Source organism: Pituophis catenifer, unplaced genomic scaffold (assembly GCF_029215685.1).
Source record: "Pituophis catenifer annectens isolate HBS135680 unplaced genomic scaffold, rPitCat1.0.hap2 SCAF_6, whole genome shotgun sequence".
Lineage (NCBI taxonomy): Eukaryota > Metazoa > Chordata > Lepidosauria > Squamata > Colubridae > Pituophis > Pituophis catenifer.
In genome coordinates, this window is record NW_027256886.1 from 22,880,039 (window position 1) to 22,895,305 (window position 15,267).

A 15,267-nucleotide genomic window follows, 5' to 3' on the forward strand; every position below is an offset into this window, starting at 1 on the left:
GATGTCATGATTTCTTGGCACACTGAGGTCAATAAATGAGGGCTAAGGGCTGCCAAAGGGTACCCACTCATGTTTTAAAATGGAAGGTTTAGAACAGGGGTGTCAAACTCAAGGCCAGCGGGCTGCATCCAGCCCACGAGGTGCTTAGATCTGGCCTGTGGGGCCACCGTAGAAATAGTGAAGGACTGGCCCGTGGTGCCTTTGCCAGTGAAAATGGGCTCCTGAGCTCCGTTTCTGTTTGTGACGGCATCCTGCAACCCTCTGCCAGCGAAAACAGGCCCTCCTGAGTTCCGTTTTCACTGACAGAGGGTTGCAGGAGGCATTTGCAGCCGGAAATGGAGCTTGGGAGCTTGTTTTTGCTGGCAGAGCACTCGGGCTGCCACAGGCGCCCCTGACATGAGTGACATCAAGCAGGCCATGCCCACTCTGGCCACATACACCCCACCCCCATGAGGTCAAACACAAGCCTGATGTGGCCCTCAATGAAATCGAGTTTGACACCCCTTGTTTAGAACAAGTACAAGAGGAAAGAGGGAGTATTTAAGTATTAGTTCTCCAAGCAGGATACAGTTGTCAGAGAAAAGACACTGGTTAAAAATGATCTTTCAGTTAGGGTATGGAATGGCCTTGTTTCCCAGCCTAGCTCCCTCTTCTTTGCCATCTGTTCTGGGGCTGAAGCTGCAGAGATTCTGACTTGCAAGTCCCAGGTTCTAGAAACGTTGATCTTGATGGATTAGGCTGTAGCTTAGACCTGACAATAATGTGGGAGGTTGGGTGCTATTAGATAAATGAATGGAACAGTTGGTCAGTCAGTCAAAATTCAGCCAGTGGGTTTAATGGAATGCTAATGCATTTGGTTTGTCATTCCTTCTTGGTGTTGGAAGCAAAACATGAATGTATTTGATTACATACTTAGTCAAAGACAGTGTTTAGGATTTTTTAACGTTAATATGAAATTATAATGTTCAATTATATATAATTTAATTTCAAATAAAATAAACTTATTTATATACAGTATAATTGTGTTTGCAACCTTAAATAAGGTTTTATCTATTCATACAGAATCAGTTCTTCATTAAATAAAATTCCTCTTAGATTTGGCATGTAGATGACTTGTAAATTGATCTGTAAATCAAAAATAACACATATTCTTTCTGATTAATGCTACCCTAACATTTGCTATATATTTTGCTCTCACAGGATTCAACCCTGTTTGGGAAGAAAGCCTGACTTTCACTATCCACATGCCTGAAATAGCTTTGGTCCGATTTCTAGTATGGGATCATGACCCCATTGGCCGAGATTTTGTGGGGCAAAGAACTGTGGCTTTTAGCAGCTTGATGCCTGGTGAGCATTTCTCTCTTTTCTTTAGCTGCTTCACTAGCAGGTGAAATGAATATCTTTTCACATTCTATAGTGTAGGAAAGTCCAATTATGTTCCTCATATCTCTTGAGTACTTGAGATGAAGAAAGTTATGTAGAGCAAACAAAGAAAAACCATTACCCTTGCTGAGATGGAAAACTAAATTTAAGAAGGACTAACCCTGTGAGGTGATTGGAGTGAAAATAGTTTTCACTAATATAATGCAGTCTTTTAAGCCATTTAAGATTGGGATTGCAGATCTATTGATAATATTCTTTAGTAAAGTATATTCATTGGATAAATCTTGAACAACGTAGTCCCTAAGCAGACAGTAGTGGTATCCCTTAATGATTATAGACCAGTAGCTTTAACATCTGTTGTCATGAAATGTTTTGAGAGGCTGGTGTTGAACTATATTAAGGCTAGTCTTCCATCTATTTTGGACCCATACCAATTTGCATATAGGGGTAATAGATCAACTGACGATGCTATGTCTCTTGTTGTCCATACTGTATTGAATCATTTGGAACAACAGGGGAGATATGCGAGGCTGTTATTTGTGGATTATAGCTCTGCCTTTAACACCATTTTACCCAACAGATTGTTTTTTAAAATGTCCAATTTGGGTATAAATCAGAGGATTTGTTTGTGGATAAGGGATTTTCTGACAGATAGGCGATGGTCAGTAAGGATGGGATCTCACCATTCCTCTACTCTGATACTAAGCACAGGAGCCCCCCAGGGTTGTGTGCTAAGCCCTTTCCTTTATTCCTTGTACACACATGACTGCACCCCATTGTATAACAACAACACAATTATTAAATTTGCAGATGACACAACAGTGGTGGGGTTCATTAATAAGAACAATGAGTCTGCTTAAAGGAAGGGAGTACAAGGGCTGACATTGTGGTGTAATGAAAATAATCTCACACTTAACACCACAAAAACTAAATAACTTATAATTGACTTCAGGAGGAAGAGAGATGTACATTTACCATTGTACATAAATGGTGAGGAGATAGAGAGGGTGGGTAGTTTTAAATTTCTGGGCATTTATATCTTGGACGACCTCTCATGGACTATGAATGCTAACATGCTTGTGAAGAAGGCACAAAAGAGGCTGTACTTCCTGACAATGCTCTATCTTAGACAGAAATAGATGCTGAGATATAAATCTATCTCAGCATCTACTTCTGTCCTACTATCGCAGCACCATTGAGAGTGTCCTGACATACAGCATTCTTGCATGGTATGGGAGCAGCTCTGTAGTGGACAAAAAAGCTCTACAGAGAATCATTAAAACTGCCCAGAATATCACCGGACTCCAGCTACCAGTCCTGGACCACATCTTCGAATCTCGCTGTTTGAGAAAGTTGCATAACATTCTCAAAGACTCTTCCCATCCTGCTTACAATCTTTTTGGACTGTTGTTTCTGGCAGAAGATACAAAACAATTAAAACTTGGACCATACATTTTCTGAATAGTTTTTATCCCAGAGCTAAAATTGCACTCAACAATGAACTAAAGGGCCACTATCAGTGAGCTGTTGGACAGTATTACTTGTTCTGTTGTGTGGATGTTTGGGTGGTTTAGGGGTGGAAAATTGTGGTGGGTGGGAGTGTGTTTGAGGATTGTTATGTGTGTTGGACCTGGTCTTTGGGTGTTAAGTGAATTTTGTTGTATGGGTATACTGTGTATACACGTACAATGACAATAAATTTATTTATTTATTTATTTTATTTATTAATAAAAATAATCTAAATTGTCCTTGTTCTTCTGATTTATAAAATCAGTGCAGAAGTCTTTCCAACCAGAATTCCTTGTACAGTTTAGTTCAGACTATTGTGGCATAGTTATTAGAATACTGGACTAGGCACAGAAGCACACTAGATGACTTTGGGCAATCTTTCTCAAGTCAATCTACCTCACAAGTTTGTTGGGGAAGAAAAATAGGAAAGAATGCTGCCATGTATGCTGCCTTGTGTGGTGTGATATACCTCTAACAACTAAAACAAATATTTAAGCTTAGCCACTATATTTTTGCACTTATTCCCTTGCCTTGTACTATTAGATATGCTGTCTGGAGGTTGTACAGTAGCATTTAGAAAATAGAAGAACCACATACCAGTTTACAGGAATAATCTGCATCAAATTGCAGGTTTTCCAACACTTATCTTTCAATTCTCTGCAACAAGTTGAAAATGGAAACATTTTGTTTCCTTATAGAACAAATAGTTCTATGCTCTATTCCCGTGATGGCACGCGGAGCCATATTAGTGGGCACGCCAGCTCAGCTCTGGGCGCATGTGCATGCCGACCAGCTGATTTTTGGGCCTTCTGGGCCCACCAGAAGTAGGGAAACAGGCTGTTTCCTGCCTCTGGAGGGCCTGGGGTGGGGGTGGGGAAGGCCTGTTTTTCTTTCTTACCTGGCTCCAGATCCTTTCTATGCATCTGGGAAGGGCAAAAACAGCCTTTCCCACTCCCTTGGAGGCCCTACGGAGGCTGAAAGGGCCCATTTCCCGACTCCTGGTGGGACAGGAAGTGACGTTTTTTCTGTCCCCAGGCTCCAGAGACTCTTAGAGAGGCTCCTAGAGACTCCTAGAGAGGCTCCAAGAGACTCCTAGAGAGGCTCCAAGAGACTCCTAGAGAGGTTCTGGAGGCTGGGGACAGCAAAAAATGTCACTTCCTGTCCCACCGAGAGTTGGGAAATGGGCCCTTTCATCCTCCGTAGGGCCTCCAAGGGAGTGGGAAAGACCGTTTTCTCCCTTCCCAGATGCATAGAGAGGATCTGGAACCAGGTAAGAAAGAAAAACGGGCCTACGAGGCCATCATGTGCTAGGAGTGGGGGTGGGTGGGGTTGTGTGCGAATGCACATGGGCACGTCCACGCGCGACCCTCCCCCGCCGCCCCCCCGGCACACGATGGCAAAAAGGTTAGCCATCACTGCTCTATTCAATTTTGGAGAGTTTAATCTCATTAACCCAGGTCAAGCTTAATCAGAATAAAAAAGTGGTTGAAATTCCTGATTGTTAACCTACTTTAGTTAAAACATACTTTTCCAATTGTATAGTGGTTTGTTAAAAAAAAAAAGATACTTTCACACTCTCATATGTGCAGGATGAGTCTGAAGTTTTTCTTAGTTCATTTGTTTCCACCATCTAGTCATCGTTTGTGTCCTTTATTAGTGTGCTATAGCTGGATTCCTTCACCATGCTATATACAAAATATGCTCTGGTCATATAACATGTGATGCTGAAACCAACAAATTATGTTATGGCTTCATTTGATGCACTAGCTTCATTCCATATGCAAAGATAGTGACTGAGTTCCCACAGAAACCCTGAACCAAAAACTACCCAACCTTCATAAATGAAGACAAATATACGTGTCCCAGGATAATGTTGCAGGATCCAATCTGGGTCGGTCACTGGGACCAGAGGTTTAGTCTTCTGAGCTTTTGGACTTGTGCTGGAGCTCATCTTCAGGGAACTTCTCTCTATCAGAATGTGTACCCAACCTTCTTTTAATCTAGTCTAGCATCCTGTGTGAACTATTCTATGTATAACATTGTAGGATAGCATCTTAACTATGAAACATACCATTTAACATTATTGATGATATTCACTTTCACCAGGTTATCGTCATGTTTACTTAGAAGGACTGACTGAAGCATCAATTTTTGTTCATATAACCATCAATGAAATTTATGGAAAGGTAAGAGATAAGTATTCAGTTCTACATACTGAACAGTTAAGATTGACATTAGCATTTGATAATGAAAGAGCAGTTGTTGATTAACCACAGATTTAAGCTACAACTTCAGCCTTCTGTTTTCAGAGTACAAATGTCTGAAGAATGTTCAAGTTTTGAGATACATTTGCTTTCACTAGTGCCATATCTCCAGATATATTGGCACTCCTAATATTTCTGGAGGGCATCGGACTTAAGTTTCAAAACCAGGAATTGTGATCTGTGCTTATAATGGAAGTAAATGACATTAATTGCATCTTAATAGATGTACTTTCCTTAGATATGAAATAATTTATTATTTTGCTGCTGGGCAAATTACTGTGCCCAAATATTCATGAGAACATTTCTTTCCTACCTACTTTTTCTTATCACACCCATCTCTTTCTTTAAAAAGTTAAATTGATCCCTCCCATTTTGGGATTAATAAGCAAAATTAGGGGGAGGCAGTGGTGGGTTTCATATATTTTTACTACCCGTTCTGTGGGTGTGGCTTGGTGGGCATAGCAGGGGAAGGATACTGTAAAATCTCCATTCCCACCCCACTCCAGGGGACGGTTACTGCAAAATCCCCATTTCCTCCCGATCAGCTGGGACTCGGGAGGCAGAGAATAGATGGGGGCAGGGCCAGCCAGAGGTGGTATTTACCGGTTCTCTGAACTACTCAAAATTTCCACTACCAGTTCTCCAGAACTGCATTTCTCATTGAACTGCAAAAATACTTCTTCAATGGAATTTGTTTCTTTTACTGGTAATTGCTTTGTGTTTAGTTTGAATCAATTTTAAAGCAAAGCTGCTGCTGTTCTCTTATATTTCTGAATTTGGAAAATTTTAAAACTTAGTTTAAGTTTTAAAATGGCAAATAATTTATTTTTTGCAAACTGCTTTTTTCTCAATTTCTGTTATGGAAGAATATTTTAGTTGCTTGGGGGGGCCATAGAACAATAGGGAGGCTAGTTTCATATCATGCAGATAGTCCTATGTTCAATTTTTGGCATTTCTAAGTGAGCTACAAAAGACTCCCATCTGAAACATTGGTCAATTTAGGGCATTAGTTTGCAAATAAGGAATTGAAATGACTTCAATATTTTCTGTGTCCCCGGCAATAACGTTTAAGGTACTTGAGTTGCTATCATTGCAAAGCAGTTGCAAGCAATTACATTTATGAAAGACATTGTAAGCTCTTCACTGTCTTTGCTGACTATATTTAGGAAAGTTCAGTAATTCTGAACTCTGATTTATTGTTAAAGATGACAGCCTAGGTAAATCTCAGACTAGAGGTTCACGGGCTGTAAATCAAAGTGAACTTCAGGATTCTTTGTCACATTTTCTTTGGTGCAGCCACAAGAAGATTGGATCTTTTGATTTATTACTTATTAAATGGATTCAGTTGATCCTAACTGTGGGTTCAGTAAAGGTTTACCATTGTATCTGAATTAAACCTATGATTTGGGAATAACTGACTTTTTCCATTTAGCTTCATGATCTTGATGCCTAAATATGCCGTTTTAATTGTTCCAAGCAACTTTATTTTTAGTGATTCAAGAGGGAAGAAAAAACAGAGATTCCCTAGTCTATAGGGGCAATAATTGTACCACTTTTCAGCCAATTTTAGTTTCATAAGCTGATAAAAAATACTTTCTAGAACTACAATGTGCAAAAGAGGCACTCTCCAATTTGATAAAATCAGATTTTGCACAGTACATTTTCTAGGATGAACTCATTAACCCATTTTACATCTTGCTTTGTTGAACAGCCTAATTCACTAAATTAACTCAGTGCTGATGTTAATAATCATTGCCCACCTTTTCCCTTGTTTCTCCCTTATCTGCTTAAAGATTGGAGTCAGCGCTCTTGTTTTCTTGTTTTGAGGAGCTTTTCTTCCTTTTGCTTGGTGCACCTCCCTGTATTATTGCTCCATGAATCTAGAACTCTGATTCTTGACTTGGATCATTATTCAAAGAAGTACAAAATAGATGGGTATTTCAAGCCTGAGGAAATCTTCTCCCCTGAAGCCTCTCATTCTCTGTTTGTTAGAATGCTCGCTGGTCTACTTACCTTCAAACGGCTCCTTTTCCCACATGAAGCGTGCGTTTGATGTGCACTGTGCATGTGCTCATGCAGCGTGCGTTTGGTGTGTAGTATGCATTTGCGCACAGCGTGCATTTGGTGCGCTCTGCATGCATGCATGCATAATGTGCATTTGGTGCGCTCTGTGCATGCATGCACAATATGCATTTGGCACGCACTGTGCATGCATGCACACAGCAGACACACAGCACACGTTTGGTGCGCATGCAGGGACAGTGAACTGGTGGCAACACGTGGAGGATTTCACCACTGCTTTGAAGTGCTACCCATTAGCTATTAACAGCCATGCCAAGGATTGCTAGGGATGTAGCTACTTTGCAAAGGAAACTCTGACTTGGTCCTTCATTAGTTGTCGCCTTTATTTTCTGGCAATAATTGATAGAGGTGGGAGAGGAAGAGAACCATTTGATCTATGTTTCTTTAAAGGAAATTTTCCCCAGGAAGTAGAAATCTTAACAGGAAGGCTATACAGGTAGTCCTCGACTTACCACAATTGAGTCCAAAATTTCTGTTGCTAAGTGAGACATTTGTTAAGTGAGTCTTGCCCCATTTTACAACTTTTCTTCCCATTGTTCTTAAGTGAATCACTGCAGTTGTTAAGTTAAGCAGCATGTTAGTTAAGTGAATGCGGCTTCCCCATTGGCTTTGCTTGTCCGAAGGATGCAAAAGGGGATCACATACCATGTTTCCCCGAAAATAAGACTGGCTCTTATATTAAATTTTGCTCCAAAAGACACATTATGGCTTATTTTCTGGTTAGGTCTTATTTTGGGGAAAATACGGTACTAAATGACTCCATCTGGCTGACAGTCTTAACTGGGGCTTATTTTGGGGGTAGGATTTATATTACAAGCATCTTGAAAAATCATGCTAGGACTTATTTTCCAATTGGGTCTTATTTTTGGGGAAACAGGGTAGTCCTGGGACATTGCAACTGTCATAAATATGAGTCAGTTGCCAAGCATCCAAATTTTGAGTATATGACCACAGAGATGCCATAAGTGTGAAAAATGGTCATAAGTGCTGTTGTGATTTTTAACAGTCACCAAATGAACTTAGTGAGGACTACCTGTATCAGGTTAGTGTTACATTCAGCTGGAGGTGTCCACCTGTAGGAAGCAGTGGAATGTCAAAAGCAGCTCTGCCATTTATCTGTAACAATAATTTACTATAACGTATGTATTTTCTTGTGATTCAGATGAAGAAATTGAGTTCGACATTTTTGCTTTTTTTTCTTTATTTTTTTCTGTCTTTCAGTGGAGTCCTTTAATCCTCAATCCCAGTTATACTATCATGCATTTTCTAGGAGCCACAAAGGTAGCTTTTAATTTAGCATGCAATTTTGCACTAGCTGGGTGCTTTTACCCCCCCCCCCCCTCCCTTTTTGGAGGCTTTCTGAATCGCATGATCTCTTACTGCCATAGTGCTTTATTTCTCATCAAGCATTTGAAAGTTTGTGCTGCTGCTTTGAAGGTCCCGTGTGATAAAAATACATGCTTTTGGGCCAGGCTAGCTTCTCACCCAAGGAAATGTTTTGCGAGCTTGTCACATGCAATTAGGAAGTGTCTTGTAAAACCTCTTTTGCTTCAAGGCAGGCTGCCTCTTTTTTTTCTTATACATGCATGAACTCATGGTGAGCTTCACCTTTTTTAAATCAGCTTGATGTGGACTTGCTTCATTTAATGGCTTTCCTTGATTTGCTTGGGATTTTCTTATCAGATACAGTATCAGTCACTGCTCAGATAATGTGTGCAAATACAGCAATGTAGAAGTTCCTTTATGTAAAACAGGCCATCCCCCCCCCCCAAATCTCTAGATCTTTTCTTCGCTCTCATTTTCTTCTTCTTTTTTCCAGAACAAGCAACTAATAGGACTCCGAGGGCTTTTTAATAAGAACTCCAAACATAATTCAGTGGAAAACAGTACTAATTATATCCGAAAAAGGTCACTTGGGGACCGAATCCTTCGACGCACAGCCAGTGCTCCAGCAAAGGGCAGGAAAAAAAGCAAAATGGGCTTTCAAGAAACCACTGACCTTAAGGAAAGTGTATCTGATACGTTGGACTTGAAAGAGAAGGAAGGAGGTTTCAGGCAAACAAGCAGAAGTTTACAATTGCGTCCCATCTCCATGCCAGTTGAAAAATATCTCCTGGCAGGATTGCCACCACCAGACCAGGATGCTAGCAGAGTTGTTGAAGTTACCAAAAGTGAAAGTACATCTGGTGAGTTACCCACTATGAGACTTTCAGGATAATAATTTTGAGACCTTTTGACCTTTTGATCAAGTCAGTTCTGTGCTTGTTGCTTGAAAATTAGTCTAATAGGATGTATGGACATATATACATAAACACCGTACCTTATTGTATACCTAACATGCTATTTCCTTTCGAAACAAGGCACGTGGGCCAGAAAAGTGGTGAGTAGCAAGCAAAATAAATTAAATTCAAGATAGGAATGGCAATGTCACTAATTTTAATTCACAACAACTTTGTTTATTGTACCTCTCCATACTTTTCTATCCTTGCAAACCATCTTTGTTTCCACTGTATCAATTCATTGCTTTTTGTTCTGTAAACTTCTTACTCCTTTTGAAAATTTCATTAACTCCATGCAATCACTACAATCTTCTTTTTCTCCTCCTTCTTCTTACTACTCACTCTTTCATATATTTGTTTTGAAATATGATCCTCATTCATTCTCTCTATATGACCAAATTACCTAATTGCACTTCTATATTAGTCCTTCTCTTTTCTAATCAATCCACATTCATTCATTACCTATTCATTCTTGACTCCATATCTTTTTGTTTCAACATCTTAAATATGCCATTTCCACTGCATTCAACTTGTTTTTATATCCCTATTGCCATATCTAACTCTCAATTCCATATAAAATAATGGACGTATGCTCCACATACCTCCATTATCCACTACTATCCATTAACTTTTTACCAGCATTTGTATGTCTTAAAATGTTTCCATTTCCCGATCTTTACTAAACATTCTCCCAAAGTATACAAACTCATCTATCTGTTCTAATTTTCTTCCTTCATGTACTTAAACAACTGGCAATTGCATAAAATTGTTACCCTATTTTATGTGTCAACACAACAGCTATGTTGGTCAACATTAATTTTCAGATCCATATTTTCTTTTACATTATATAGCCTAGCTAATATTCAGTACAAATCATTCAAAGTGTCAGCCAATAACATGGTTACCTGCATATACATTTGCAGCTCTCAGCAACACCTCTCTGTTTTTACCACAAACACTAGGTTTTTCATGTGTTGAGGTCAAACCTTCAATAGAAGCAGCAGCTTGGGTAACCACAAACATTCATTGTAGATTAATCCATCAATACTTTAAACAGTCAAGGAATATCATTATTTCTTGTCTTATTCTCTGCTTGGTGTTGAACCAATGTTTTACTTCCATCATAGATTGCTGTTATCACAGCAATAAACTTGAACCTCCATATCAATGCCAAGTATTTGGTAATTCACAAAGAGCAGTCTGCTTTATAACCTTGAAAGTCTAGACTATATTTTAAATCATATTAGAAGTAAAGGGAAAAGAAAATATTTGTATGTTATTAGCAATACAGGAATCGTGCTAATGCATAGAGTGCAAGTTTGGGTGTATAATTCAAGAGTTCTGATAAATATGCTTCTTGTTGCAGATGGTGTTTTAACAGAGCTATCTTATTCTGTCTTTGTTTGTCATGCTCCTTTATAGTTCAAATCTGAATAGGAATACAGCTGAAGGTAATTCCACATGTCTAGATTATGATACCTCATTGACTTTCTTTATACAAATATTACATCATGACTGCAGTGATGTAATAAAGCATTGAAGAAAAACTTCAGTGAAATGCCTCCCACTGTATATTTTTTCCATTTCAGTGCATCACATGGATAATTTATAGTAAATACACACTCACATAATTAATTTTTTTTCCACAACTGTGATTGAGTTTACAGTCTCCATTTCTCTGTGGATAAACTAATCATAAGCAAGTAAGATAATATTTATAACACATTTTTTGTTTTTGTTTTTCTGTTTGAATTGATTTAGCAGAAAGCAGAAACAATACAAGTGAGGATTGTACAAATGCAAAGAAAACCATCACCTCTTCTGAGAAAAAACCATCTTTTACATACCTGCCTAAGAAAGATGTACCCAAGTCTGGTACATGTGACACACTTTGTCCTGATGAAAAAGGAGAAAGCCTAAACTTTGCAATTGGGATAGCCGAAACCTATTTCTCCACTGAGTATTGGAAAAGTAGTCTTTCCAATGAATTTGTTCATGTAAAGGAAGACCTTGAAAGAAAAAAACATGAAGACATAGGCTGCATGGATCCAAAGACATTGGAGATAATTGCACTTTGCAAAGAAAAGCGGAAAATAGCAGATGAAAAAGCTAATATGGAATCCCACCCAATTTTAAATACAACAATAACTAATGTGTGTGGCTTTAATGGTACACCAACTATCCCAGATAGTGACATTTCTTGTCTGATTAATGAGGTTTCTCTAGCTGACGAGAGAGAAAGGGATAATTCTATCTCGAAGCTGATAGAACAAGTTGATGTCACAAGTGACCAAACTGACTTAACTCTTGTTTCAAGTCCGTCTGATATTAATAAAGAGAACAATAATCTAAACTCCATACATCTACCATGTACATCACTGAATGAACAAAGCGTCATTTTGGATGATAAGTCCTTAAACTTAAAATCAGCTGGATCAGCTTGTTCATCTGGTTCAAGACTGGAAAACACCATAATATCCACCCCTAAGACAACCGGGTGTTCTCTGTACACAATTATTCATGAGGCTTCTCTTTCTCCAGTTTCTCAGTCTGCATTAATGGATATACCTGTTTGCAAAGATACAACCAAGGATGCAAAAGATAGTTGTGTAAATGAACACACTTCCTGTATTTCACCTGTCGCCACACAGAAAGCAAACTCTAAAAGAAAATGTGGAACAAGCTGGGAATTTTGCAGCAATAGCAACTCTTATACTTCTGACAAACAGAATACCATTGTTGTCCCAGTCACTTGTGCAAATTCTACAGGTAGTAGCCTAATGGAAATTGATGGGGAATTACAAGACCTCTTGATAACTGCTTTTGAATATAAGATAGAAGATATGAGCCAAGTTGCTTCTCCTCTGAAACTTAAGCATAGTCAGGATACACTATACTATAACAAAACTATATGTGAACCCCTAAAGGGCATGGACTTTCACAGTGAAAACTTAGCTGAAGGTTTAAAGTTCAACAATAAGAATCAGTATTTTCCATACCCACGCCAGCAGACGTTCGAACTTTTGTACAATAATTGTTTGCAAATTTCAGATGCCCAAAATGAATTGTTAAACATCCCTCCATCAAACAGCATCAATGCTGCTCTTAAGCCCCAAAATGTTCTGCCTTCACCCTTTCTTGGAGCTCAAAAGCAACAGAGCCCTTGTAAATCAAAAAGTCTTGGTGACTTAACCTCGGAAGATATCTCATGCAATTTTGAGAGCAAGTACAAATACATTAGTAGAGGTTTTATTACATCTGGTATGAGAGACAACATGGTGGCCACTCTGAAGGCCAAGAAACCATCAACTACAGACATTCTGACTGAACAACTGCGAAAACTTGTGTCTTTTGATCAAGAAGAGAGTTGCCAGTCATTTTGTTCTAGACAAAATGATGATTGCCCAAAAATGCTGGTCAGAAAACTATCATCCAGAAGTCAGAGTAGAGTGAGAAATATTGCTAGCCGTGCCAAGGAACGACAAGAAGCCAATAAACAAAAGCCTTCTAATATTAGCAGTAATGTAACAGATATAGTCCTTCGAAAAAAGCCCCCAGTACCACCTCATATCATCAACAGGCATTCTACTGGATCTTATATAGCAAGCTATCTAGATAACTTCAACACAGATGACCTAGAACGCAGAGGGGTCCCAGAAGGTGCCTGCTCATCTTTGCATTTGGGGTACAGTGACCGGTTTTGTACAGATGAGTCCCTTTTAGAGACCAAGCCAAATGAAGATGATAAACCAGAAATCTATTTTCTCCTAAGACTATAAATTGTAAAAATGTATATCTTCATTGTTTACAAGCTTTCTTGTTGAATGAAGGATTATCAGTAAGCACTGCATCCATTAGGCTTTCAATTACTCAGATTTTTTTTTTTTGTACGGCTTGAATCGTGTAATTAATTAGTGCGTCACATTCTGATAAATGTTTATGTAAATAGTTGTGGCAATACGTCATGTATTTTGTTTTTGAGAATTTCTACACATTTGTTGCTTTCTACATGAAGTGAATTCTCCTATCCAGGAGAACTGGATACAAAAGAATTTTGTACACCTATGAAATGTTACGTTTGCTGCATTTTTGAGTTACTACAGATTTTTAGAATTATCATCCATCATATAATTCTCTTCCTGAAGAATTACATTTTTTTAATTTAATGCATTTTCCAGATTAAACAAAATGTAAGATATCCTAAATTTAAATTTCATACCTTCCATATTTATTAGATAATAATGAATTTCCTACACTGAGGGGAACAGAACATTCTTTTATAAACTGCAGAAACTTTCATTTTTACAAGTTCTGTAGTGTTTATTTTTATTAGTTTGTTGAATTGGGTATCCCATTCCTTCTTCTTCTGTTGCTGCTGCTGTATTTATTTCAACTAGACTCCCAAGAAATCCAGTTCTTCCCTTAATTGTTTTCAGCAATACAAGTGTGATTTAGTGTGATTAAGGAATTATGTGACTTGTTTTCGTATCATTTCTTTGTAGATATTTGATTGTTTTGATACCGCTATGTTAGAGCACAGTAAATTGTGGATATTGTCCCAAAGAATATCCTCTGGAGTGATGTAAAGATTCGTGCTTCTTTCATTGGCTGTTTAAGTGGTGCTGTGATGTCCAAGAGGTCATGAGTTCAATTGTTTTTTTGTTGTTGATAATGAGATTAAAAAGGAGATCCAGCAAAGCAGTTGACAAAGTTGCTTTGCAAAGCCTTGTTATGCAAGCAAAGCACCCCTGCTCAAAGCATTAAAGCAGCTGCATCCTCTAGCACAGGGGTGTCAAACTTGTGGTCCATGGGCCAGATGCATCACACGCTAGCTACGCCCACCTCCATTTTAGCGAAGGGGAAAAAGGTCACAATACATCATGTGATGACAATGTGACACTGTGTGTTTGACACCCCTGCTCTAGCAGGTTCACACACTAACTTTGAAGACAGGATCCAGCTATCTCTACAGGGCAGTCTGAGTTGAAATATTGTCACTGTTGCATTTATACCTTCAAAAAACTGGATAGTGAGCATCCCAGAGGATGTGGCTGCTTTATCCTTTAGGCAGAAATACCTTATTCATGTTAATACTCTTGGCACAGCTTGATTGAAGTTTGGTGGTTTTTTAGAAGTATCTCCTTGTCCTTAAAGGACATGTTTATAATTTACAACTATATAAAGGTATGGCTACAATTATGTGACTCACAGAAAACCACCATTGCAGTTTCGATTTAAAATTCCATGCTAATTAAATAATCTGTTCCCAGAAGTCAGTACAGATGTAATATTACTCAATTGCCTAGTAACAGCATGCTACAAGTTCTTCCTATATTGTTCTTACCTTTACCAATATATAATGTTCCATCTGAGATAGCTATGTTTGATGTGAAACAGAATTAGCCAATTGTTGAAATTGGAATTTGATAACAAATTCTAGTTTTCTAGTTCCTGATTTCTAGAATACTGTATGGGGGAGAGTCTATAAGAATGAATGTTATGTCTTCCCAAACTTTTCTGTGAGCAGTTTGTATTTCTTTTGAACTTTTGACTTAAAGAAATTTTGCTTTTCATGTATTTATTTTCTGTATTTGGCTATGAACGTACTTAAAATGCAGTAGCAAAGTGGTATGCAATAACATTATAACTTCACACATAGAAACAAAAAAGCTTTATCTTGCTGTGGATTTGGGACAAGGGCTTTTTCTAGTTAATGCTAAGAGAGGAAGGAGAGTCATAGTGAAATCACC

The 15,267-nt window shown here is 38.4% G+C and overlaps 1 protein-coding gene across 1 annotated transcript in view; it reads left to right on the top strand.

Annotated features, from left to right (window-relative positions):
- The window catches only part of PLCH1 (phospholipase C eta 1), a 130,504-nt gene extending 117,208 nt beyond the window's left edge, over positions 1-13,296 (top strand). Inside the window, exons 20-24 of the mRNA XM_070945186.1 lie at positions 1,201-1,347; positions 4,999-5,078; positions 8,460-8,519; positions 9,058-9,424; positions 11,279-13,296. Coding sequence (XP_070801287.1) covers positions 1,201-1,347; positions 4,999-5,078; positions 8,460-8,519; positions 9,058-9,424; positions 11,279-13,296 — 2,672 coding nt within the window. The remainder of the gene's footprint in view (positions 1-1,200; positions 1,348-4,998; positions 5,079-8,459; positions 8,520-9,057; positions 9,425-11,278) is intronic.
- The last annotated feature ends 1,971 nt before the right edge of the window (positions 13,297-15,267 follow it).